Source organism: Thunnus albacares, chromosome 8 (assembly GCF_914725855.1).
Source record: "Thunnus albacares chromosome 8, fThuAlb1.1, whole genome shotgun sequence".
Lineage (NCBI taxonomy): Eukaryota > Metazoa > Chordata > Actinopteri > Scombriformes > Scombridae > Thunnus > Thunnus albacares.
The window spans coordinates 25,605,222-25,631,006 of NC_058113.1; the positions used below are offsets into that span (position 1 = coordinate 25,605,222).

Sequence of the window (25,785 nt, forward strand, 5' to 3'; positions counted from 1 at the left end):
TTACTTCTACATAAGTTTATTTCATTATTTGACACTTGGGCTTTGTTTAATATGAAAATCAGACATTATAACATTATATGACTGAAAATAAGGAAAAGCATAGGCTTGATATGTCCCATTTAATGTAAACCCTGCGGCTGGAGCCTAACCGCTGTTGTCAGTTCGGGTGTAACTGTCAGTGGACCACTACTTCAGCCTCTAGATAATCTTGGAAACGAGAGACCTGATCAAGTAAAGTCAACCATCATTGAAACAGAATGTTTGGTTTGGAGGCAAAAGAGAGATGGACAACACAAAAACTCCTCTAAAAATAGCCTACCACAAAACGCTGGAAGCCATGCCAATTGTAGTGGCTGCTATGATTTTGGATTAACTTGGATTAACACTTGTGCGTTTACTGCCATGTGTGAATATTCCTGAGGAATGTCTCCACTGACCACCGTCGGTCCATGCGCCATGAGCGCAGGGCGCAGCTGGCCTTGGAGAGAGACGTCACATGCAAATGCCTGAATGAATGGAAGAAGGTCCTCAGGAGATCCCACACCGGTGGTTCAAAAAACTGTAGGTGAGTGTTGAGGAGTGCGTTTAGAAACTGTGACCTCGCTGTGAGGTCGAGTTCACTGAGCTGTGGTTCAAATTTAGGCCAACAGTGTTCAGGCTTGTTATGATGTGGTATTTTGGTCAAATTAATCAGCTTTTGCCCAGCAAAATTCTTGTTTTTGTTCATTATGTTTGTATTAGAAAATGCATCGCGATTCACGTGAATCCTATTTCTGTTAAGTATGTAATTAGCAAGTTTGTAATGTGTTTTTGTATTAAAGCACGCGTTGTTAAGCATTATCTTAATATGAGGGGTTCTCTTTTGGTATTGGCATTTTTCCCCTGTAAAAGTAGGCTATACGTTTCCAACTATGTTTAAAGCCCGGCCCCCAGTAAAACCTGAATGCTATCCCGTTCAATTTGTTCTGGCTACGGGGCTGTCTCAGCGGCAGCTCTGGATATTTTTTTTTTCTCCTATAGTGTACCGAAACTCTGCGTGAAACCTCCTCCTCCTCTTCTCTGCTCCTTCAGCTATTTCCATCGTCTTCCTCCGCGGCTCATCTATCAGACTCCCGCCGCGCCGACTCGGCCTCTTTCGCCGACACCGACACCACATAGGAAGGGAACTATATGACTGAGCAGCGGCGTGTGGACCTCACACTCACTCACTGAGGTCAAAGTGGGTGGCTCGGCTGTAAATTTGTGGATGGGATGCTGCAGCCTGACCGCTGGTTTCTCCCCTGGTGTCCCTGAGAGGAGAGCGGACCTGGATGTAAGCAGCTCTGCCAGGAGAGGGTAAGTGATGATGAAAATCTTCAAAGTGGTTGAAAAACAGATTTTTGGTGCTATAGTAGGATCTCTGTCAATTTAAATGAATCCCTGAGCATGTAGCCTACACTCACTGTGAGGAACTTGTTACTGTGGTTTTTTTTTTTTAACGTTTTAATGATTATTTGACTTTTTTTCTGGTGATGGATGAATCGACAACTTTCTGCTGTAGTTAAACAAAAAATGAGACTTTGTAAATGTGATGCTTAAGTGACAGCTCTGTGTTTGAAAAAATATTTTTTGGCAAATGTATTTGTAAAGAATTCAATTCTTATAGATACTATACTACAACTTTTATTATTGATTAATCTGTCAATTATTCTCAATTAATCGATTAATCAAATGTCAGAAAATATTATAAAATGCTATAAAAATGTTATAATTTCCCAGAGTCAAAGGTGACCTTCGCAAATGTCTTGTTTTGTCTGACCAGACCTGTCCAAAAACCCATATATATTAAATTTACTGTCATATATGACAAAGAAAAGCATTAAATCGTCACATTTGATAAGCTGGAATCAGCAAATGTTTGGCATTTTTGCTTAAAAAATTACTTTAAATGATAATTAAATTGTCAAAACAACTGACAATTCATTTTCTGTTGATCGACTAATCAATTTATCGATTAATTGTTGCTCTAATACTGAGGACTTAACAACAGGTACAAAACAGTTAGTTTTATCATTATGTTTGTAAGAACAACATGAAGCTTACAGTGAAAATTTTAAGACACTCTCAGTTAAAAAAAAAAACACAACAAATCCAAAATTAAATACAACATACGGTGTAAAACAGACATGTAAGGGGTTCGAGGTTCAATTTATTCATTGATAAAAACATGGAAACTGCAGTGTCCATCCCATCCTAATACTGATCACAAAAAACTTAAGAAATAAATACCCATAAATAAAAACAACATAAAACTACACTCCACAGAAAAAACAGTAGTATGGACCACAAATTTATGAAATATACACTTTACAAAAATATATCATTAGACTCAAGTCCAATATTGTTCAGTATGAGTAGTGCACTTTAATTTTCTGCCCGTATATGTTGAGAGGTTGTGAGAAGGACACATTTATTGTTAGACCCAAGAATCAAAATGTTTTGTTTTGTTTTTTTTTTTTTATATCACCTCTGTCCCTTAGAGGTCCTAAAAAGTTTGAATTTCATTACTCCCCTTGGTCTGGTTACGTTTCTGTGGAGATACTCCAGAAACATGCACAATTCCCCTTTGCACAAACATTCATATGGTTCACATTGTATTGTGTACATTGCATAGTTGTCCACTGAAGATTCAGAGTAATGATGCATTGATGAAATAATAAAATCACCTTTCATCAATTTGGATTGAGGACACAGGTATATTACCTTTAATATAGTTCTCATTTGTGATACCCTCTGGTGGCCACAAATCTCCTAATTGCCCTTATGTGTAGTTTGGACGTTTTCTCGCAAGATAATAAAGCTCAATTGAAGGAAAAAAGACTGAACTGTAGAATTTAAACAGGCAAGGTAAACATATTTGGCACTGATATCCATGTTCTACTTTGTAGAAGCAGCCAACCCTGACTTTTAATGTGTATACCATCTGTATCTTGATCCAAATTGTTACTAGAAGTAGTCATTCTGAATCTATAGGTAATTGTCCAGCAGCAGATAGGGTGAATCAAACTGGCTTTTGCAGTTTTCTTTCTATTATCACATGCCACACTGAAACACTTTCTCCTCAACAGCTGGTGTGTGATAGCGTGTTAGTTTAACTTGACTTTAATATCAAAGCTGCACACGTCAAGAACACACCATTTGGAGCTGAATCCCAAAATCTGCAGTCTCTCTCATTTTAAATAAAAGATGGAGAAAATGCAAAATTGCTTCCTGAATAAAATATGTTAGCGGTTGGTTTTGGAGCACCACCCCCCGGGGTTGAGGTCTCCTCATGTGAGTCGGTGCTGAAGTGATTTCCTCTATATTTTGTTAATCAGTCAATGAGATACTCAAATCACGAGACAGATTCTATTAGTTTATAACACCAGAAAACATTCATCATATGTCACAGACTGGATCCTCACTCCCTCTCTGCTCTGGAGCTCATTTCATCTCTCTGATCATTTTTTTGGCAGATTATCTATTGCAGGAGCGATTTAGATGAAGCAAACTAATATTTTATTTATAACTGTCTCAATAGCTTGCCTGCACTTTACCGTAATAGTTGAAACACACAGTCAACCTTTTCTTCAATCAGTTTTGTGATGAGAAGGTGTGACTCTTCTTTTTATCTATCCTTCTCCTTCATTAACACTGGAAGTCATGTACTGTGGGTGTAGTATAAGGTGTCATTTCATCATAATTGGAGCTATGGTGCTTCACAGGTTGCTGATTGAGTGTATATAACCATATGGGGGATGTGCAGTTTTAGAGCAGCTCAGGGAAAAACACATAATATCACAGGTGTACTTCTGAATTGCTGCAGTTGCTCAAAGCAACTCAGTTGAGAGGAAACAATGCTGTCTTGTTTGATTGATTGAAAAAAAACAGGTGTATTTTTACACTTATGAATTTTTCATGTGATATATTGATATATCACATTGATATAGAACAACTAAATACGGCATCCTGTAGTTTTATTTGTTTCCAAAAGTGGCCGGGTGCTTGTTAAAGGTATCACCAAGAGTTCTGGGAGTGATCGAGAGAAGAAATGAGGTTGCAAAGTGTGAGACAACAGTAAATATTTTCTGCCCTGAACTCAGCAGAGAGCTTATTATACTGCAGCCGCACATCCGCATCATTCCCAATGGCCGCGACTCATTCCTGCCTCTCCATGAAAGAAATGAAAGATTTATTGTAGGCCAGCTCATAGCCTTAGCAGAGCCGGGGTAAAATTTGAAGGAGTGTTCTGTATTTTTTTTTTTTTTTTCTTCCTATGGTATTGGGGGCAGACAAGGCCAACAACGTAATAGACCTGTCAAGTGTCTCCAGAGAGGAGCTACAGAGGAGGAGAAACAGGAGATTAAACAGGAGAAGGAGATAAGAGGAGAGGATGGAGGGAGGGTGGCTGGAGGAGGTTATTGAAGGGAGATTCAGAACAGGATTTCTGGATGACGCCCAAAAAAAAAAAAAAGGGCACCGGATAACACAGGATTGGAGTGTGGGGTCATTTGTATAAGAAAATGAAATCAAAACAGGAAATTGTAGAGTAATTACAAAGCACAAAAAGAAATCACAAGCTTGACTCTTGAAGGGTAAATAAGAGATTATTATTTTTTAACATTGAAAAAGCACAAGGCATGATATCGATATCAACTACAGCTGCTTCGTTTCTGCATTTTCTTTTTAATCAGGGCCAGAGTGCTCAGCGTTTTCAATTTACAGAATTTCCATTTGGCATATTATGCACCCCTTGATGTATTTGTTCTGTGCAGTAGTGCAAAATATTGCAAAACGGTTTTCCAACAAAGACAATCCTTGTTTCATCATGTGTTTAACCCAATGCATTTTAAATGTGCAGGCTAGAAAAACAAATGATGGACTCGCGGTGTAGCCTGAAGCAGTAGTGGGGGCAGGTGAAGTAAAAGTGGTAAATTGACTTTGTCTCAGTTCTTTGTTTGAAGGCAAATGTCTTAATGAAAAAAACAAAGACTTATTAAAGTGTATACTGAGTCATGTTCCCCACATAACATCAAACTAATGTACCACCAAATATTGTTATGTAAACTAAGATATTTTTCACTTCCACTTATTTTTAATAGATCGCTTCTATTAAAAATAAAAGAAGAAGCATATTTGTATCATTAAAGAGCTCTACCTTTGTATCATCACACCTTTTTATCTGCAAACACGTTGTCTCCGCTGGTTTATTCTGAATAAGATGCAACTTTTGCATGCAGCATTGCTCTCTCATTACATTTTATATCTGTCTCCATGAATTCTTGAGTGATGTCATGGCTCCATGTAGCTCAGACTCAAATGAGACTTTGCTCTACCCATAATAAATGTGAATCTGTGCAAAGTAAATTAAGGTTCTAATGAGCAACAGCGTCAAATAAGTTGCATCAGAAGAGCTGATTTAATTACACAACAATCTATACCTTGGAATACATCTGGGCAGTGTCTCACTGGTTGTTGTTTGGACAACACAGTCTCGTAAAACTTTAAGCTTTTCCTTAACAGTTATCTAACAATGAACAACTTTGGTTAAGGTTATGGTAAATCTGTCTTTTATTTGGTTAAAGCTTCACTGGTAACTGAAAATTAATTAATTGTAAATTAATTGGACAAGTTTCCAGCCTGATTCTGACTTAATTACCCCACAGAGAAAGTTTTGTCTTTTTCTACTTTTGCATTATACACATCAAGCTCATTCCACAGAAGTTTGGGGGACATAGTTCTGAGGTCATTGCTCATTCACATAACTCAGAAACTTCTATGTCCTTAATGAGGCATGAGCAAGAATGAGAAGCAATATTCATGGTGACTGAAAGTATGAAGGGCAATCAGAAAAAAAATGCAGCACAGGGAGCAAATAGGATATGTGGGATTTATGTTTTCAATTAAAGAAATCGTTTCAGTAGGAGCTCGCAAAATTATACATTGTTGTTGTTGTTTTGCAGAACATAAATCAAAGTACTGGAGAAATGAAGTACTATTACAAATGTACTGCAGATGAAAAGTAAAGGGAGTTATTCCTGAGGGGGACCATTAATGTCAGTGCCAATTTTTATGGCAAGACATGTAAATGAAAACCAAAATGTTAACAAATGGTGACAGAGAAAAAGTCGTTAGGATTAATTGTTTCAGAACCAAACCATGAGGGTGTGTAAAAGATTCATGTCAGTGGTGGTCTGCCACCCTTAGAGCCACTAGCATGGCTAAAAAACAGACATGAAAGTGTTGATGCTTGCATTGAAAGGGGAAAAAATAATGCAGATGCAGTGAAAACTTCTCCTTAAGTGCTGTTCTCTGTCCAAACAGCAATATGATCCCATAAAATCTGACGTTAAGAATTACACCAAAATAAATCTAATGACATTTGTAGCCATGATCTCAGAGACCCGGCTGTTGCACTTGTGTATGCACAGTGTCAGACATGACACGGCATGCGGTAACATGCAGTTATGCAGCTTTGCTTTAGTGGCCATGTGTGAAATTGAATTGACGTCTCAGATCAGTGATCATTGCACCTTGTTTTGAAAGGAAACCGATAAACCGATATAATGGCCTTCCCTTTACAATCAATAAAAACTGCTCATGGTGTCACCCTAATGCTTGTCAGAGCCAAACAGGGTGACCTATTTATTATCTGAACACTCACTTTACTTTCTGCTTGCATATTTCTTCCAGTAGAAATTATACATGTTGAGGTTGAGTCAAGAAACTTAAAAAGCAGTGTTGTTACTCGGATGCAGCAAACTTTTATGGAGTCTAATCTATTTAGTAAATGAATATGCTGTAAAATGATCCCTGACCAACATGTATGCATACCTAAACAACAAAATAGGTCGTTTGTTGGTGCAGAAAACGACATATATGAGTAACAAAAATCATTCATAAGAGTGTTTTCTTATGCATCTATCGCTGCAACTATAAGGCAGGTTATGAGAATGGTTCAAAGAAACCAACATTGACTGTCAGGAAACAGGCTGTGAACTGTGGTCTCCAGTGTCAAAATCAGGCAATATTTACATGTAACCCCCTCCACCCCCTCCAACCTCCTCCATGATGTCACTTGTTAGGAAAATGTAAACATATGTCACTTTAAGCGTTGAAGCAAACAAACCAGCGTTGTCATTTTTCCGGTGAGTTCACACCACAGACCTGTTTGAACCGTGTCAGCAGAACCAAAAGTAAATCACACAGCTGTAAATCAGCCAAATAGAAAAGCCCATACTGATTTAGAAAAAGATTGTAAAGTTTAATTGATTTACAGTTTACAGGTTTGGTCTTCAGTGACCCAGTATTAATAAATCAGTACTGGTAAATTTGAGCCTCGGCATTCCCTACAGCATCTTGTTAGTTTGTCCTACGACAAAATGAATGTATCTTGGAGGACATGCTACAATGTTATGCATGAATTTGACAAACAATAGCAGCATTTATATTGCGTGTGTTGGCATGACTGCAATGTTATGAGATGAATGAAATAAGCTCCAGGGATATTTATAGGAATCATTCTACTTTTCCTTATTTGGAATAAATTGTTTTTTTCTAAGGCTGTTAAATGATGTACCATCCATTTGGACATAACACACTTTGATAGCATTTTTAATCACTTTCACAACCAACACATTACTTTTGACTGTTTTTATCCTTAAGTCATTATTGTTGGGATGAGACAGTTCCAGTTTGTACATCAGTGAGACATTTCAAACATTGATCTTGGTTTTTCTGTCACACATGGTGATTTTCACCGCCCACTTCATTAATGTGTCACTTCTGAAGGTCACAAACAAAACTAAACACAGCTGATGCTCCTCTCTGTTCTGATCTCTCAGTCTTTGGACTTTCCAGTTTGCTTACAGTGTTTGACTTTAGTTGTAATGCAAGAAAGAGATTTCTTTGTTGGCAAATTAATGTCACCACAAGGTCTATTCCTTAGCTGAGATTACTTTGTTTATTTTGGATTATAAAGAGAATGTGTGGAGAATTTTGTATAAGAGAGTTTTTTTATGATCAAATTAATCGTAATATTATATTAGCTCCAAATCTGATCTTTTTTTTCTGATAGGTTTTATTTTATACTAACAAACTAATTTGCTTTTCGGTAAAGCGTGACCCAGTACAGTTTGAAGACTTCATCCTCTCCTCTGCTGATTACTACTGACTTCTTTAGTGAAGCACAATACTCTGTTAGCACACGGCCTTTTCCTGGTCTGGTACTCTGTCTTTGGGGCATCTTTCTCTTCATCTTTGACATCTTTGAACTCATTTATGAAGTTAACTGAGGTGAAATTAGTTTAGTATAGCTCAAGTTTTCTTTTTGTTAAAAAAAGAAAGAAAGAAGAGAAAAGAAAAGAAATTCTGCCAAAAAATGAATTTTTGGTCTTATTTGTTTTGGGTTTTTTTTTTTTTTGTTTGTTTTTTTTAACTTTTCGCTATTGAGTGTGATATCTCAAAAACATGTTAACAAATTTCAGTGAAACAATCAGTGCAATGATTAGTTGATTAATCAATTAGATGACCAACAGAAAAATAATCAGCAGCTATTTTGATAATTGATTAATTATCATTTTCAAGCAAAAATGCCAAACTTTCCCTCGGTACAGCTGTCATTCATGACGATTTGTTGCTTTTCTTTCTCTTATGTGATAGTAAATTCAATATCTTTGGGTTTTGATGTGTTGGTCAGACAAAACAAGTAAGTTGTGATGGACATTTTTCACTCTTTTCTGATATTTTATAGACAATTAATTGATTAACCGAGATTGAGAAAACAATCAGCGGTTTAATTTAATGTGAATATAACAATTTGTTGCAGCCCAAGCTGAAAGTTTTGCTTTTTGCCAAGGACCAAGTGATTCAGTTTAGGACTGCAACTGCTAATTATTGTCCTTATTGATTAATCTATCAACTTTTTTCTCAATTAATCAATCAATTTTTGTTTTGTCTATAAAAAGTAAAAATATATATTAATACAGTGAAAAAAGCGCAAAATCCAAAGAGATATTGTTAAAGAGTCCCTCCAGACATGTTTTAATAAAAAAAAATTAAAAAAAGAGTAAAAGATACTCTGCTTTGAATAGAAATTTGTGTCTGGTTTGGTTTTTACACACACAAGTACAATAACCTTGTTAAAATTCATGAAAATGAGATGCGTGGCTCAAACTCTGATAAATAAATAAATAAACTTCCCCCTTCAGCAGATGAATGTGTAAACAGCCTTCTGGTGTCAAACTCTGCACATGCATCATTCTGCACAGTGAAGCTCAAACATCCAACTGAACTAACAATAAGCAAAACACTTTTTCAGTGGAGGGGGACTTCAACTTCCATGTCAGACAAAGAAGACTTCCAAAATAGTTACAAACTAATAAATTGATTAATCAACAGACAGAATCTGACTTTTTGTAATTTTGCATTTTTTAACATGGTCTGAAGATTTTTGCTTTTTTCCCATGAATGACAACAACAAAAAACATCTTGTAGTAGAAGTTTGATGCCCATCCTGATGATTTAAATTATTTAAATATTGTCTTTTGTTAAAATAACACATTTACACAATTGTGCAGCTTTTGGCAGAGCGTTGACAACTCTTGGTGCCTTCTTGTTGTTAATGTTTTTATTTTAGTTTTTAACCAGCTGAAATTAGCCAGCTAGCCATTTACTGAAGGACACTTCAGCGGTTGGACACTTGCCTTCATGGAGGCTTGAAATGAGCTTCTCCAGCTGAACGCAGGTCTTGCCCTTCACTTCTGCACACTGCTGCCCCCTGTAATGATTGGACTGACCTCCACCACAATAATGATGTCTTTGCTACTCCACATCAAGTCCTCCACTGAGTCAAATCAATGCCTAACAGTGTGAAATCAATACATGTGCCACAAAGAATAATGTCTTCTTCAGGGACTGTGGCCGGTGGTGGTCAACAGGTGGGATAGTTTATTGATTTGTCAACCCATCTTGGATATGTAGTGATTAGAAATGCAGATTACAGGGTCAGAGAAAGACAAGCGATATATACTGTAAGACATGATGGTGTGTAGGTGGTGTGTAGGTGGTGTTAAGGTGGCGAAAATCTCACTGAATTCATTCACGACCTTGGCACTGACAGGAAAGTTCATACAGGAGAGATGCTGTGAGTCAGTCATCTGTTTCAACTTCCTGTCTCTGATAAATATTTAATTCAGCTTTTTGCATGCTATTATACAGCCCAGTTGTTCGAGTGTGTCAGAACAGAAGGAAAGAGAGATAAGAGAGAGGGAAGAAAAGTTATGATATCCTCGTCACGTCTCCTCTGCCGAAACATAAAAAAACCTTCAGCAGCGGGTCACTAATGGTGATCTTTGCAAATGTTGCATCGCAAAGCCAGCCCACAAATTTGTGGCTTTTTTCGTTCATTGGTTTTAGCTTTTGATTTTTAACTCAGAATAATAAGGTGACAGTTCTATAAATGTCAAATTTCTTTCCTTAAATTATACACAGAAATCAGTTTCTGAATGTATTTAAAATGAGTCTTTTGAGTATCAAGCAATCCCCTCTCTTCTATGTTCTCTTCAAATGTTGCTGTAAAATGTTTGCTCTTTCATGCAGAACAGAGGCTGCAGTCAGCTTGGATTTGGCAGTTCCAATGGAATCAAATACTGACAGGTTTTTATGGTGAAAAGAAAGTATTAAAACACCCAAAGACCACCACTGCTACAGCATAATCCACTTCTCCACGGTCTATCTGTATGCTGAAGCAATAACCCCCTCCCCCACACCCCCCCAAAGTATGAATAGACTTGTTTGTCTCTATTCTCATGCACGACCTGGCCAAGCTTCCAAACAGGTGTGTGTGTGTGTGTGTGTGTGAGAGAGAGAGAGAGAGTTTGCAAATGTCACTTGCCTTCTGCTTTGTCATTGGTCATGAGAACTGCTCTCTAAATTCTGTCCTTAATCTATCAAATGACAGTGTGTAATGTGAGGGGCGTTGCTCGTAGTGAACCTACAGAGAACTATCAGCGACTCTGCAGTTCTCGGCTATTCGGATAGTGAGTTTCAGCTCATTGTTTTGCTGTTCAGCTGCAACTTTACTGTTTTGGTTCATTTTCAACGCTATCATAGTGTCATTTTCAGCTGTAGGACGCAGCTGTTTTCAGAGAAAAAGCTCTAAAAAACCATCTGCTCAACACCAAATGCCAAAAGAACACAGTTAAGAACTAGCTGGTGAACATAGTGGAGCATTTAGCAGCTAAAGAGCCAGATATTTCCCTCAGGAGTTGGTAGACATCAAAAACAGAGCTAATGAAGAGTGATTATTGGACTTATTTTCACCAGGTGGACAGAGAAAGACTTCAAATGATCCAAATGATAATGTTGCTCTGTAACTGCTGGATGTGTAAATGAGCAACTGTTTGCTAACTAATTCAATGTATCACCTTAAAAGTTTATGAAATGTCAATGCTGTTCACAACTGCCCCCAAGTGGCCAAGAAAAAAAAAACAAAAACAAAAAAAAATCTGTTAATTCAGGTTTAACTCACTCTAAATCAATTATTCACCAGCAATAGCCACATTTGTGCTCTAGATTAGAGTGGAGTAGAGCTTTTATGTTCCAGAGGGGCAATTTGGCTTAAAGATAATAGTCAGTGAATAATAAATGCAAAAAGCACATAGCAGTGAATTAAAATTATAATTGATACAAAGAAGTACGCAGATTAATGGTACCCTTTGTAGTTTTTACCATTAGTAATGCACTTCATATCCTGCCTTTGGGTTCATGCTGTTCCACTGATCCACAGTTGGTGGCAGTAATGCACCAACAAACATAGAGAAGAACGAGACTGCTAGAACGCAAACATGGATGTAAACATGCACAATTTAAAATACTTTTTTTAAAGTTGGTGTTGCAAATGTTTTATGAAGAAGGAAAGGCATTCTACACATTTGTTAGTCCTCAAGGATGCATACGGTGCATTTTGGTGAGAAGTAGTTAATGTATAGATAACTTTTGTTTGTTTACAAGAAACACAGGGCACCTTTAGTGTCAATGTCAGCAGAAAAAAATGAGAAGATGCCAGGCAACTGGTTGAAACATAAAATCTTGCGAGAAGAAGAAGTTGCTTTGTGTAACCAACCTGTTGAGTCTGTTGACTGTTTGAAGTACTGCAGAACTTTAACTGAGTTTTACAAGTTTTACAGAATTTATGTGTAGTGACAGTTGTTCCCCTCTCCATGAATTTGAGTTACTTCCTTTCAGTTGACCTTTTAAGAGCACCAGAGGTGAAAAGGAACCTGTTGAGATCTGAGATCTTTTATTTCTGTCAGTCAGTGGTTTAGACTAAATCAGGTAACCTTGACAGAATTAGTGTTGTAATGTCTGTATGCATGTCCTGCTAAGAAACCAAAGATACTGGTGCCACAATAACCTTTTCTTTCATTTTCCTCTGCTGTCACACTTGGAAGCTAATCTTTGTTGGATCTATTGTGAAACGCTGAATTGAGTGCACAATGATCCATGAAGGGTCCCAGTGTCATTATTCTTTTCTTCCTCTCTTTCTGTGATCAATTTTCAGACTGGCCATGTCCACTGGAGCGAGATCATGACTTTACTGAATGAGTCAGATGAGACCTCCCGTCCCTCCTTTCCTCTCTTGTCCTTTGAGCACAATTTCTCCATCCTTGTCACCCATGACCCTTCGTACTCCCCCATATCCTTCCCCACCACCTCCTCCTCCTCCTCCTCACTGACTTCCTCTAACTGTACCAGCTCGCCATCAGCCTCCTCTCCTCCATACAACTTCTACGCGGTGCTGCTGGTGCTCCTGATCTTCTGCGTGGTGTTTGGTAACGTGCTGGTGTGTGTGGCGGTGTCGCGGGAGCGTGCTCTCCAGACCACCACTAACTACCTCATTGTCTCCCTGGCTGTGTCCGACCTGCTGCTGGCCACGCTGGTCATGCCCTGGGGCGTCTACATGGAGGTGTGTGAGTGCTTGTTTGTGTACATGGTGTGTTTTTAAATCAAATCAAATCTTTATTGTCATATGCACAGAGAACACTGCACTGTACAATAAAATTCTCACTTTGTGTTCCCTCCCGGCCACCATAGATAACCAAACAGTTGAGAATTAAATATAAAAACTATAAACACAATATACACAGAATTTAGAAGATAAAAATACAAAATTAGATGTAAACATAATTTGTAATATTCAGTGTAATTGTACATGAAATTGATTGTTCCTTTATTTTTACTGTATTTTGTTTATGTTTCTGTTTTCGATTTTTTGAGCAAGAAAAAAACTTGATGCAGTCAGAAAAAAATTGGATAAAAATGTTGTTGAGTCCCTGTTTTCTCTAAGTTTATGTAATTTGCCATAGAAACAGATGCAGGAATATCAGCTTTCAGAGCCGCAGCTACAGAACAGATTTGTATTAAGTGTGGCAATTTAGTGTTTTCATGTTTTCACAAAATTTATGTAACCAGCTGGGTCTGCAAGTAACAATAATTTTTGTTATCAAATAATCTGCCAATTATTTTCTCAATTATGGTCTATAAAATGTCAGAAAATTGCTAAAAATGTCCATCTCAGTTTCCTACAGTCCAAGGTGCTCATCAAATTGCTTGTTTACTATCACTTAAGACAAAGAAAAAGTAGCAAATTTTCCCAGCTGAGAAGTTGGAACTGGAGAATGTTTGGTATTTTTGCTTAAAAATTATTAATTGATCATTAAGATAGCTGTCAATTTAATTTCTGTCAACTGTCTAACTGATTAATTGACTATTGTGTTCAGCTCTGTAACCAACTATACAGCTTGCCCAAATACAGAGAACAGACAAAAGACATGAAGCTGACAAACCGGAATATTAACATTATCTAGTACTGTATTTATATGGCATATGGTGTATGAGAAGATGATGCATTTACATGCAAGGTTAAGCCCATAATAATTTACCATATTTTCTTGTATTCAATTTCATACTACAGTAATGATGGCAGCTGTCCACTTTCTGCCTGCATTATAGCAAATTTTTCCAGTGTCTGTAACATTCATATTAGCTCCTGCAAGATACCGCTCCACTCACTACATCACAGTTTCTACCGGGGTTGCAACTAACATTTAGGATTATTTTTTTGAATGCTAGACTAATCAATTTGTCTATAAAATATCATAAAATAGTAAAAACTGTTCATCATAATTGCACAGCCTAAGGTGACATCTTCAAATTACGTTTTGTCTAATAAACAGTCAAAAAATCCAAAGATTATCACTTTATTTTCACATTAGAGAAAAAAAGTAGCAAATAATCACATTTGAGAGGCTGAAACCAGAAAAATCTTTGGCATTCTGGCTGAAAAGTGACTCAAACCATAAATCAGTTATCAAAATAGTTGTAGGTTCATTCCCTAATCCATTAGTCTCTACTATCAGTGCCAATAATCAATGCAGTTGTTTCAACTGAGGCTCATAAACCTAAATGAATAGAATAAAAATCCTTAAATAATGGATTCAGTCTGAGAATTACGAAAAAATGTCTCACATATGATGAACAATTAATGTTCAGGGGGAAAGCAATAATTACAGCATTCTTTGTGGGTAAAGTGGGTCACTTCAGAAGTGAATCATGTTGGCTTACAGTAAAGAAAAAGTCTAATTAAATACTAAATATACCACTGAGAGATCCAGCCTTGTTAATATTAATGCTGCTCTAACACATTTTATTGAACACTGAATAAAATTTACAAAATGAGAGAAGAAATTTAAGTCCTTGAAACGTGCAGAACTTTAAAATGAAAGTTCAGTTGTTGTTTTTTTTTTGCTTGAAGGTGGTCGGGGAGTGGCGCTTCAGTCTCATCCACTGTGACATCCTGCTCACCCTGGACGTCATGATGTGCACCGCCAGTATCCTCAACCTCTGTGCCATCAGCATCGACAGGTGCATTCTTCCTTTAACTTTACTCTTACTTTGCTCTTTAGTTTACTTTGCGGGGTGTATTTCTCTTTACTTGATGTGTATCGTCTTGTTTATTGGACTTTTAACACACACTCTCATCTTCTTTCTTTCTCTATCACAATTAATATTTCTCTCCAAAATTCCCTTGTAGCAAGAGAAGAAGTTAGTTGATGAGAAATATTTGTATCCAGAACCAAGACCATTTCTTTACCGTGTATTCTCCCCTAAACTTGATCTTGATTGGTGCAGGTGGGGCCCAACAAAGGGGGGCTAAACAAAGAGCAGGCAACGCACATCCCTGTATTCACACACACACACACACACACACACACACACACACATATACATAGGCGTCCACTAAAAACTTTAAAGATGCATCCATCATCCAGTTGTCATCAAGCAGCAGGACAGAGGCCTTGCATACTGTAGTCATCTGTTTGTCTTTCAGCACGCAATAACAGGGTTGTACTACGACTTTTACAATGTCTGCTGTCATTAGTGTTCATTTTGTTTTTCTTGGATCAAGGACACTATGTTCAATGATTTGGCATCCTACTTGATGCCCTCTTCATGGGACCAGACACCCAGCGGGCAGGCTGTCTGCAGCTGCGTCCTAATTCCTCTGACAAAGTGACACATTGAGGCTGCAGCAGTTTAGACTGTAATTTGTTGCAATATCTAAGGATAGAGTCTAATTGCTTTGTCGAAGCTTTAAATATATGCTGCAGGCAGAAAGCTGTCTGGACTTTATGCTCCAGCATGTTGAAGGGAATTTCTGACATGTTTAATTTGAGGGTGCTTATATTCACATCAGTTGAAGAATCAAGGAAATGTAGCTCTTTTTATACATAGTCCTCCAATACTGGGAGATATAAAGTCATTACAAAAATTTGCATAAATGCTAAAAAAGTAATCATATTTAGTGTCTCTAATTAGTGTGTAATTAGGCTGATTTTAGCCAATGCTAGTGGCATTGCTCCAGGGATGACCATGTTGTTCGGTCAGTCGGGTGCCGTGAACCTTTGTACAAAAATTCATGGTCCGCAGAGGATGAATCCTTATTTATTTTGGTTTCTCCTGACTTTTCCTCTAGCGCCACCATGAGGTTGACATTTTTGTTTTTTAGTCAAATATCTCAACAACTATTGGATGGATAGCCATTAAACTTACAGGTACAGACGTCACTTCCCCCTGCGGGATAAATTCTAATAACTTCGGTGGTTACAATTTCAATTTGTCCAATACTTTGGTTCATGACCAAACATCAGGAAAACTACTGACATTCCCATCAACCTCAGCTGTACTTTGTGTTTGGCTTTAATAAGCAAATGTTAGCATGCTAACAGGCTAAACTAAGATGGTGAACATGTTAACATTATGTATGGCATCAGCATTTTATCATTGTCATTGTGAGCATATTAGCATGCTCATGTCAGCATTTAGCTCAAAGCTGTGCCTAGGTGCAGCCTCACAGAGCTGCTAGCTCGGCTGCAGACTCTTAATTTTGCTTATGTATGGCAAAGCAAGGCAGACATGCACAGTTTCCTCTTCATCAAGATTTACACATTTTTAATTCTTAATAATTAATGTTGCAACAAAATTCAGTTAAAATGCATTATTGTCCCTATTGCCCTCCAGCTGGGAGAGACTTTAAAAACACAAGTATAGCTCTAACACTCCTAGATAATATATTGCAGATTTGAACACCTAAAACAACAAAGACTTCCTGAAAATTAAATCTATCGAAAACTGAGTTTCATCTGTAGAGTCTTGGGTAACTAAAGCTCTGTGTTTGTGTCCGTGACCCTCTGCCCACAGCCTGGATTACAGCAGCTCACTGAAGATGACTGCTGACACCTCCACTTACAGCAGATGACTTTTAATTGGTTTTGACATGCTGGCAGTTGTGTGTTTTGTGTCCTTGTGGCTGTGAAACAGGCATTGACAGCTTTTGTCTGTTTAAGGGGAAACTGGGAATTTGTTTGTCTGTGCTCTTTATCAACTGCCTGAATTTGGTTTAAAATACAGTATGTGTGAACATGAAGATGCACATATATGTGTTTATTCTGTATTGACGAATGTGTCCAACTGCATGAGTTTGTGAGAGGCATTTTAATGTGTTATCTGTTTGTTTATGTGTCTGTGTGTATGTACTATTGCAGATACACAGCAGTGGCCATGCCGATGCTCTACAACACTAGATACAGTTCCAGGAGAAGGGTGGCGGTGATGATTGCTGTGGTGTGGTTCCTCTCTTTTGCCATCTCCTGTCCTTTACTGTTTGGACTCAACAACACTGGTAACAGCACCATCTGATCCCTCCTCTCAAGTTACTCCACACTTATTCATTTAGGTGTTGTCAGAAAAATCCAGGCCTGTACAGTCTAGAAAGTGGGACAGTGAAATTCAGTCATGCATTTCTACAAAACAGGTGGTACTGGAAGTGTAAACAGTGTTTTCCCTAAAGCCAGGACCCCTTTTTGTGCACACCGGCAGTGAAATAACTTAAAACTATGTCAGAATTGTTCCAGATAGGTTTATTCATGTTCATATAATCATGTTCGTGTTAATTTAGCAGGAGCTTTTGTCACCAGAAGGGCTCTAGAGGCCTAGATAGCTGTAGCTGTAATAAATGTCATAGAATGAAATGCCTCAGTAGTCAGTTTCCCAAATTAACATTGAAATAAGTTTTTCTTGCCATAATCATTCCTCTTGCTCATACTGACCATTAGAAGATCCCTTAATAATGCACTTACAGTGTAAGTGATGGGGGACAAAATCCACAAGCCTCCTTCCGTGCAAAAATGTATTTAAAAATGTATCTGAAGCTAATATGAATCTTCATCCAAATGAGTCAGGTAGATACATTTCAACATTACAGTCTTTTAATGTTTTAAGTCCCTCTTTTTGTTACTATACTGCCACAACAGCTCATCAGGGAAACTGTCTGAGGAAACACAAAGAGGGAATTTGATGCTAAAAAGACTGTAAATATGGCAGATATCTACTTGATATGAGTAACTCAGACTCATATAAGCCTCAGATAAACTTTGAACTGCATTTTTGCACAGAAGGAGGCTTGTGGATTTTAGCCCACATCACTATCACCCCATTACATTGAAAGTGCATTTGAAGGGGATCTTTTAATTGCCAGTATGAACAGGAGGAATGATTATAGCTAGCAATGAACCCATATGGGCACTTGACTGTCGTTAAAATTGTGAACCTGTCCTTTAAATAGCAGGACAAATGAGAGTTTGATGGCAACAAACTGTTCAGGGAAATGACAGAGAGAAGCTTTGGTAATCTGGAGGTCTGTGACAGGAATAAACAGCATATATAGGAAACATGGTTTAGTGAAATTTTTTTAGGACACTGGAAATCTTCTAGAGCTTTTAGCCACATCTTGTTTTCATCTTGGTTAATGACTTTAACATTTTCCTAGTTGACACTGTGACCAGTTTTAAGACATGATAGAAATTCCATTGGTCAAGTCTCCAAGACAACTGAGTGTCGAGACCATTACTGTTACTATAATTTACCTATGATATATTGATATTTAACAATGTTATTTACTGTGAAAAGCACTTCTGAAGTTTACAGAGAACAGTAGGTGGACAATAAAACTTTTCAAACTTCAGTAGAGAAACCATGTCACATCCATAATCAAGGTACATTATCACACATCACATCAAAGTGGTTTAAATAAACTTCTTTGGGGGGGTAGGGGATCCTCCATTTTTATGGTTGCGAGTCCAGTATCTACTGTAGAGACCACTGGAAGAAATGTAGATAAAGTGATTGCTGCTTGGTCATACATGGCCTGTTCTACACCAGTGCATGTTAAGAAATGCCTCCTCTTTTAACTTATGCTCATGTAAAATTGAAGATTGGGTCCTTCATAGTTACTTTAGCCCACAGCTGTTAACAGGTTTTTCAAAACTTAGTAGTGTTGTGTCTTCATGCTTCATCATCCTCTGAGGTGTCATTTAGAGTCTTAAAGGAAAGACTCAAGTCACTAATAGAGCACCGTGCACACTTTCTTATGCACACACAGCCTCTGCAATATCCTGGTCCATCTGTCCCTGAATTTGATTATCAACCTTTGACGAGAGAGTAAACAAATCCCGTACGTCTGCTCGACCAACAAACCTTAGCACACAGCAAATTGGCATGCTTTATACTTAAATATCCATTAGCACAGACACAGACCAATCAGTAAGATTTCCATATGTTGTATTCATTGAGGCAGTGACAGGCGACATCTGCCCGGCAAACAAGTGGGCACACATAATCCTCGATTTGTTCGTTGACTCACAAAAGGATCAAGAGTGAAGATGCTCAGCTGCTAACCTCTGCCTTAATGAAGGCAGCTTTGAGCAGGGACTTAAGCTTTGAATGTGCTTGCATTGAACTCAAAGGAAAGCACTTGAGAGCTAGCAGGAAACAAGCTGTAATGTGAGAGTTGACATCCAGTGGCCTCACTTGTGGGTCCAAATACAGCAGGATTTTGTATGATGTCAAATCAAACTGTTTCTTAAATTTCCGTGTCAGTGTACTTAACCCATACATACTGTTCATAATCTGACCCTTCACAGCACCCCCTCATAATTAGTCTCTACACCAAACTTCTGAACCACAAATATGTTTTTCATTCATAATTACCTTATCAGTCCTTAACAAATTTGGTATTAATCTTTAATGAAGCTTTCCGGGAGCAGAGAGAGATTTGTTTATGGAGGAAAACACTATATTATGGTCCTATGTTACCTAAAACAGGAGAACATAACAGCCATCATGATTTCAATGAATGTTTATTGAATGTGAAGAATGCAACAATATTTTTGAATGGTGATTTTTACATTTTTTTAAATAAATATCAGTCAAATTTAACCTGGAATACACTCTATGTACAAAAATGTGCATCAGCTGCACAAAAAGAAGTTAAAATATTTTAATTCTTATATGTTCTTATATGTTCTTGGTTAAATTTGACCTGAACGGTGTGTAAGGGTTAAAATGATCAAATTGCATTTCAAATATGTGTATGAAAGTTTATATCACATAAAAACTGTGTTTCAGGTGCTGAGAAAACAATCTCACCACGAGGTCAGTTTAATAGCTGTTCTTTTAAGGGCTGAAACTAATATAAATTCATTAATAATTATATAATTAAATTCTTAAATAAATGAATCAATAAAAAATTATGGAATTTAATACTTAATTGTCACTGGAAATAAATAAATCACAAATTAAATGAGACATTAAGTATATAAATGTTAAAATTATTTGTGTATTTATTCATTTATTTATTCATTCATTTTACATACACACACACACACACACACACACACACACACACACATATATATATATATATTTATATACTTATCTATTTATTCACACATTTATCTATTTATAATTTTATTTATTTATTTATTTATTTATCCATAGTGTAACTTGCTGCAACATGAAATAAATAAATGTGTCAACTTCATCCATCAAAAGCCAGAGGGCGGGTTAAACATCTGCAATTCTCTGACAACTGGGCAAACTCCATCTGTTGCAGAAGATTGTGTGATACGATCAAAAGCTCCAGGACAGCTATTAAATGGACCATGTGGTGAATTTGTTTTCTCAGCTGCTGTTTCCAAGGTCAATAATGGACTTTCAACCTCAACATTTCCATTGTTTTGCTTTTATAATTTGACATATTTCTGATTAAAACAAGATCTTTTGCCATAAAAAGCACTGACATCTTGTAGTATTCTATAATAGTCTCTAATAGTCTAGTATTATTTCTGTACATTTTCTCGTAATTTCCCTCTTTTTCTTTCTCTCCTCCAGCTAGCCGCGAAGGCACCACATGCTCCTTTGCAGACCCAGCCTTTGTCGTGTACTCATCTGTTGCCTCCTTCTACGTTCCCTTCATTGTAACTTTGCTGGTGTATGCGCAGATCTGTGTGGTGCTGCGCAAACGAGGCAGACGCACCGCACCGCCGCGCAGACATGGCCTCCATGCTCAAGGCGGGACTGAAGCCGGAGAAGGTCATCGACACAGGAAGGTAGAGTGGTAAATCAGCTGAAAACAAATTGACTTAGAACAAATCTCTTGATTAATTTTAAGCACTTCACTCCACAGACTGTGTGTGTTCTCCCTTCTCTTGTCCAGCAATCATTTTGCCATTGATGGATGTTGACCCACTGGCCTAAATCAACATTGATTGTATCATCAGAAAAGTTGTGATGAAGACTATAATAATTTTGAAAAATGGAGCTAAATAACTTTCTGATATCAGTTCTGAAACTTCAAAAGCTGTTTTAAGTGTAAGGTTGCTTTGCCATCATATTGTATTTTAAAAATCTTTGTTGCTACCACTGACACACTGGAACCATCAAATATTCTGTATCAGCCTGTTCCAGCTCTTCATTGAACCTACATGACATTTACACTCAATGAAATATACAAACCCAAGTGTTTTTATGGCTGCACCAGTCCATTAAATAGAAATATACCTAAAGTCATATGCACAATTTTGTAAACATTTCCCTCAAATTCAGCCTGGAATATTTGGTATCTTTGGAGACTTTGGGATCTCCACTATAATTTAAAATACATATCTTTTGTTTTGAACAATGTCTGGCTGCACAAATTGAATTTGTAATGACTGGCCTGATGAGCCTGTTTGTATTTTTTGTTGAGTAAGTCAGGTTGAAGGCTAAAACAACAATATCAGGTAATCGTCTCCACAGTAAGAGACATTTTTTAAACTTGACATTTAAAGTAGTTGAAACTAAATTACAAAAGAAAATCAGAAATGATTGTTCAGCTCTAGAGCTGACTAGAGGGCAAACCGAGGCCACTGTTCATCTGGCCAGTAAAAGCAGGAAGAGTACTACTCTGGGATTTCTTGACATGTATTTTATCTGCTGTCTTCTTTTACAGTATACAGTGTGTACTATATATGTACTTTAAAACAGAGCCCAATCAATACACTGGCATGGTCAATATATTGTATGATTTTAACATATCGCAAATCTCTATCAGTGTAAATTTTGGCTGATATGTAACAAAAAATCTAACCAAATTTAAGTGTTTCTTATCAAAAATGTTTGTTTATGTTTAAGCTAAAAGCATCAACCTCAAATATCCGGTATCAGTTGGTATCTTCTTTAGTATATTTTCTCTTTTTTCTATGTGCTGCCACCTTCGCTCTCAGAATAAGTGTACACAACCGGAGGATGTGAAGCTGTGCGCCCTGATCCTGAGGCCCGCCACCGCTGCACCCCAGCGCAAGAAAGTGGTGAGTCTTTTAACCGAATCAATTCAGCAACACACAAATCTGCTGCATCTACAGTGATGCTCTGCTTGCTCCCTGTTTCCCATTCTACCTTTCACATCCATAAATGTCCCTCCGAGTTACATTTCCTCCTCCTCATTTCATCTTTACAACCAAGCATCCACAACATTGTTTGGCCCCTCATTCCTACCCCCCTCACCCATCTTCCTCCTTCTCTGTGAGTCAGACGCTAGTGAAGGAAGCAGTGGTCCATCCCCTCGAGGTGGAGCCGGGTCAGTTCCTGCCACAGACTGAGCAAAGCCTTGCTCCTGCCCCTGCTCCCCAAACTTCCTCCCACTCTGGACGGGCCAGGATCTCTCTGTCCATCTCGGTTGGACCCGCCCCGGTTCTTCCCTCAACCGTGACACGATCGGCCTTGACGCCTCGCCCCCCCACCCTCGAGGATGGCATGAGGGGACGTGAGGGATGGAGGGAGCGCAGCGGAGGCAGAGAGAAATGGGGGATCAGCAAGGAGAGGGTGAGAGGGAGGCTGTCACAGCAGAAGGAGAGAAAGGCCACGCAGATGCTTGCTATTGTACTCGGTGAGCGGAGGAAAGTGCAGACTAACTTATGAGATGTTCATCTTCGGAGCATGTACACATACTCGGTACACTTGTAGTCTGTCACTCTGGGTGTGTGTGTGTGCTCACTCGGAGTTGCCTGAGTGATATACAAACAAACTCATGTTCATGAATAAGTAAAGATACTAAAATAATTGCATATATTCTCAAATCAGATAGAGACAATGAACTTGTGTGTACTCGTTAAGATTTAGTCACACAAGACAAATATTATTAGGGGCAATTATGTTGTGTTGCAGCAACTGTGAACAATAATCCCATGCAAATGTGACATAATTTAATTTGTGAAATGTGAAATTCCATCTCAAATTACTTCACATATTTTGTTCAGATAACTATTTTTTCTTTTGACTTTTAGATGTTTATTTTTCATTGATGAGGATTTTATCCATGTTTATTTTGATTATAAATTCAGATAGAAAATAAATCGATAACATGAAGATCTTTGGTAAAGTAGGATTGTAAAATACCCTTTTTAGTGTAAAACACTCAGTTTAACAATTTTGCTTATTTGTTTTGTTCGTTCTTACTTTGAGTGACTGGCGCATAATCTAACTTGCATTTTCTACCAGTTTTTCCTGTTCACTTTCTATCACCTGTTAATTTTTCATTAAACTCTGAGTCTTCTTGGAGCAGGAAACAACAACTTTTTGCTAATCCACATTCTGTCCCTGTTTCCAAGGTGTGTTCATCATCTGCTGGCTGCCCTTCTTCCTGACCCACGTGCTGAGAGCTCACTGCAGGAGCTGCTGTATCTCACCCTCGCTGTACAGCGCTGTCACTTGGCTGGGATACCTCAACAGTGCCGTCAACCCTGTCATCTACACCACTTTCAACATTGAGTTTCGCAAAGCCTTCATCAAGATCCTACATTGCTGAGAGTCAGAGAGATGAGAAACGTCAACTGTCAAGAAAACATAAAGCCTGACGTTTGTTTGAGAGCAGAGGTAAGAGAGAGAGAGTAGTGGAGAAAGTAGAAATAAGTAGGAGCAGTTTTTTATACACAGGAAGAGGAAGATGAGACAATGCACAGGGAAGACTTTTGAGTCAAAGTGGTTCAAGCCAGCTGGGTGAATATTAGAGACAAGTGAAATGTAACGAGCAGCTCAGACAGGGCTGAAGAAAGAGAGAACATGCGATATGGGAGGAATGAAAACACATAGATGATCACAAAAGAAGGAGTCCAGAATGTGAGACAAGTAAAAGACAGCTACAAGAAACACAAACAAGCTAGAGATATGTATGGAAAAGGAGACATGCACTGTGTTATGTACATACACTCTGAAAAGGGAATATGTTAGGATTGAGGATCTCTCCGCAGCATCCCAACTGAGAGCCCGCTGCACATATGTGAGACTCGCTGAGACGTGACTGTTTTTCCAATTTATTTGAAGATTTGTTTTGTGTTGGACTCTGGCTGTTGTATTTTCTTGTAATCTAGACAAGCAACGTCCTGTTTCTTCTTTGTATGTGCTCATTGTTCTCAGAGGACTGGAATAAGTTAACATAAGGATCCAGCACAAAACTTTTATTTTTATTCTCATGCCCAAGGCTCCGAACATTTTTCACATTTTTTAACAACCCACTGTTACATTAAGGTAGAGTTATTGATTTGGTGATTGATGGCATATTGATGGAATATTCAAAAAAAGTAGAGAGTGAAGATAGCTTTCATCCAATGTAATGTGTACATTTTTTTTGCATTAAATAAGTGTGAATACATGTAAATTTTGGTGTTGTAAATAATCATCTTAGTGGTTAACGAATAATGATGATAATAAAACATTTTCTGTCATTGCTTGTTTCATTTTGAAATAATCATCATCATAATTAAAATATGAGATAAGATGCAACTTTATTCATTCCAAAGGGTGTTTTTTTACCCTCAGTATTGCTCAATATATGTAGTATTTTTAGTAAAGGAAATTCAGACAGGACTCCACACACGCGGATTTTGGGCAAGCCTTCTATTCAAAACCTTCTCCATCCTTCCCTGGCCACAGGGCCACAGGGATTTTCTCCTGTTTTTCAATACTGAGATTGGAGGAGTTGTGCTTGTATGTGTGTTTTTATGTATCTTTTCCCAAAACCTTTAGGTAAGTTGTGCTTCATAATTTGATTTCCTCTCACTGATTATCTAAAAACACCTCCTGTCACTGAGCATGGCTAGAACATTGGTTTGATTGCTGTAATTCATGTTACAATAGTTTTTATGCTGTAATGCCATTTGATACTATTAAAAGAATTTCAGCCAAAACATAATTTATAATAGGATCCATAACCACTCTCATGTACTGTATGTCTGTTTAATATGAAGATACAGCCAGCAGCTAATTAGCTTAGCTTAGCATAAAGAGTGGAAACAGGGTTAGGATTAGAAACAGGTAGCTTGGCTCTGTCCAAAGCATCTGCACCACCACATTATACCTAGTTTGTTCAATAATAATAAAAAAATAAAAATAAATGTAGTTTTACAGGGGGAGAGCAGTGACCTCCTGGAGTCTCCACTGGTTGCCTGGCCTGAATCATGATTATATTGGATTTTGTGTAGATATAACTGCCATATTTAACTGTCTTTTAAATATGAAGCCATAACCAGCAGCTGATTAGCTTAGCTTGGCATAAAGACTTTAAACAGGGTGAAAAACAGGAAACAGCTAGCTAGGCACCATCCAAAAAAAAACGAAAAGCTCACCAGCATCGCAAAAGCTCACTAATTAACACATTATATCTAGTTTGTTTAATACCAAAAAAAAAAAAAAAATACTGAAGTGTAAAAACAAAAAAATTGTAGTGTAGTGTAGTTGACTGGGAGCAGTGACCTCCTGGAGTCTTCACTGGTTGCCTGGCTTGAATTAATTATAGTGTTAATATTGGATTTTGCAGCATTTTGCCAATGGTTT

At 37.7% G+C, this 25,785-nt stretch overlaps 1 protein-coding gene across 2 annotated transcripts; it reads left to right on the forward strand.

Moving 5' to 3' along the window:
- The first annotated feature begins 195 nt into the window (after window positions 1-195).
- On the forward strand, window positions 196-24,640 carry drd2l (dopamine receptor D2 like). 2 transcript variants are annotated; one of them, XM_044357963.1, is made up of 9 exons: window positions 196-565; window positions 1,072-1,335; window positions 12,581-12,985; window positions 14,834-14,943; window positions 17,124-17,260; window positions 20,809-21,026; window positions 22,182-22,265; window positions 22,489-22,843; window positions 23,565-24,640. In XM_044357963.1, the coding sequence occupies exons 3-9, from the start codon at window positions 12,608-12,610 to the stop codon at window positions 23,759-23,761; spliced, it is 1,479 nt and encodes a 492-aa protein (XP_044213898.1). In that variant the 5' UTR covers window positions 196-565; window positions 1,072-1,335; window positions 12,581-12,607; the 3' UTR covers window positions 23,762-24,640. The 2 variants fall into 2 exon arrangements, with proteins under 2 accessions (XP_044213898.1, XP_044213897.1); XM_044357962.1 differs by lacking the exon at window positions 196-565 and having other exon boundaries at window positions 1,008-1,335.
- Window positions 24,641-25,785: the final 1,145 nt, after the last annotated feature.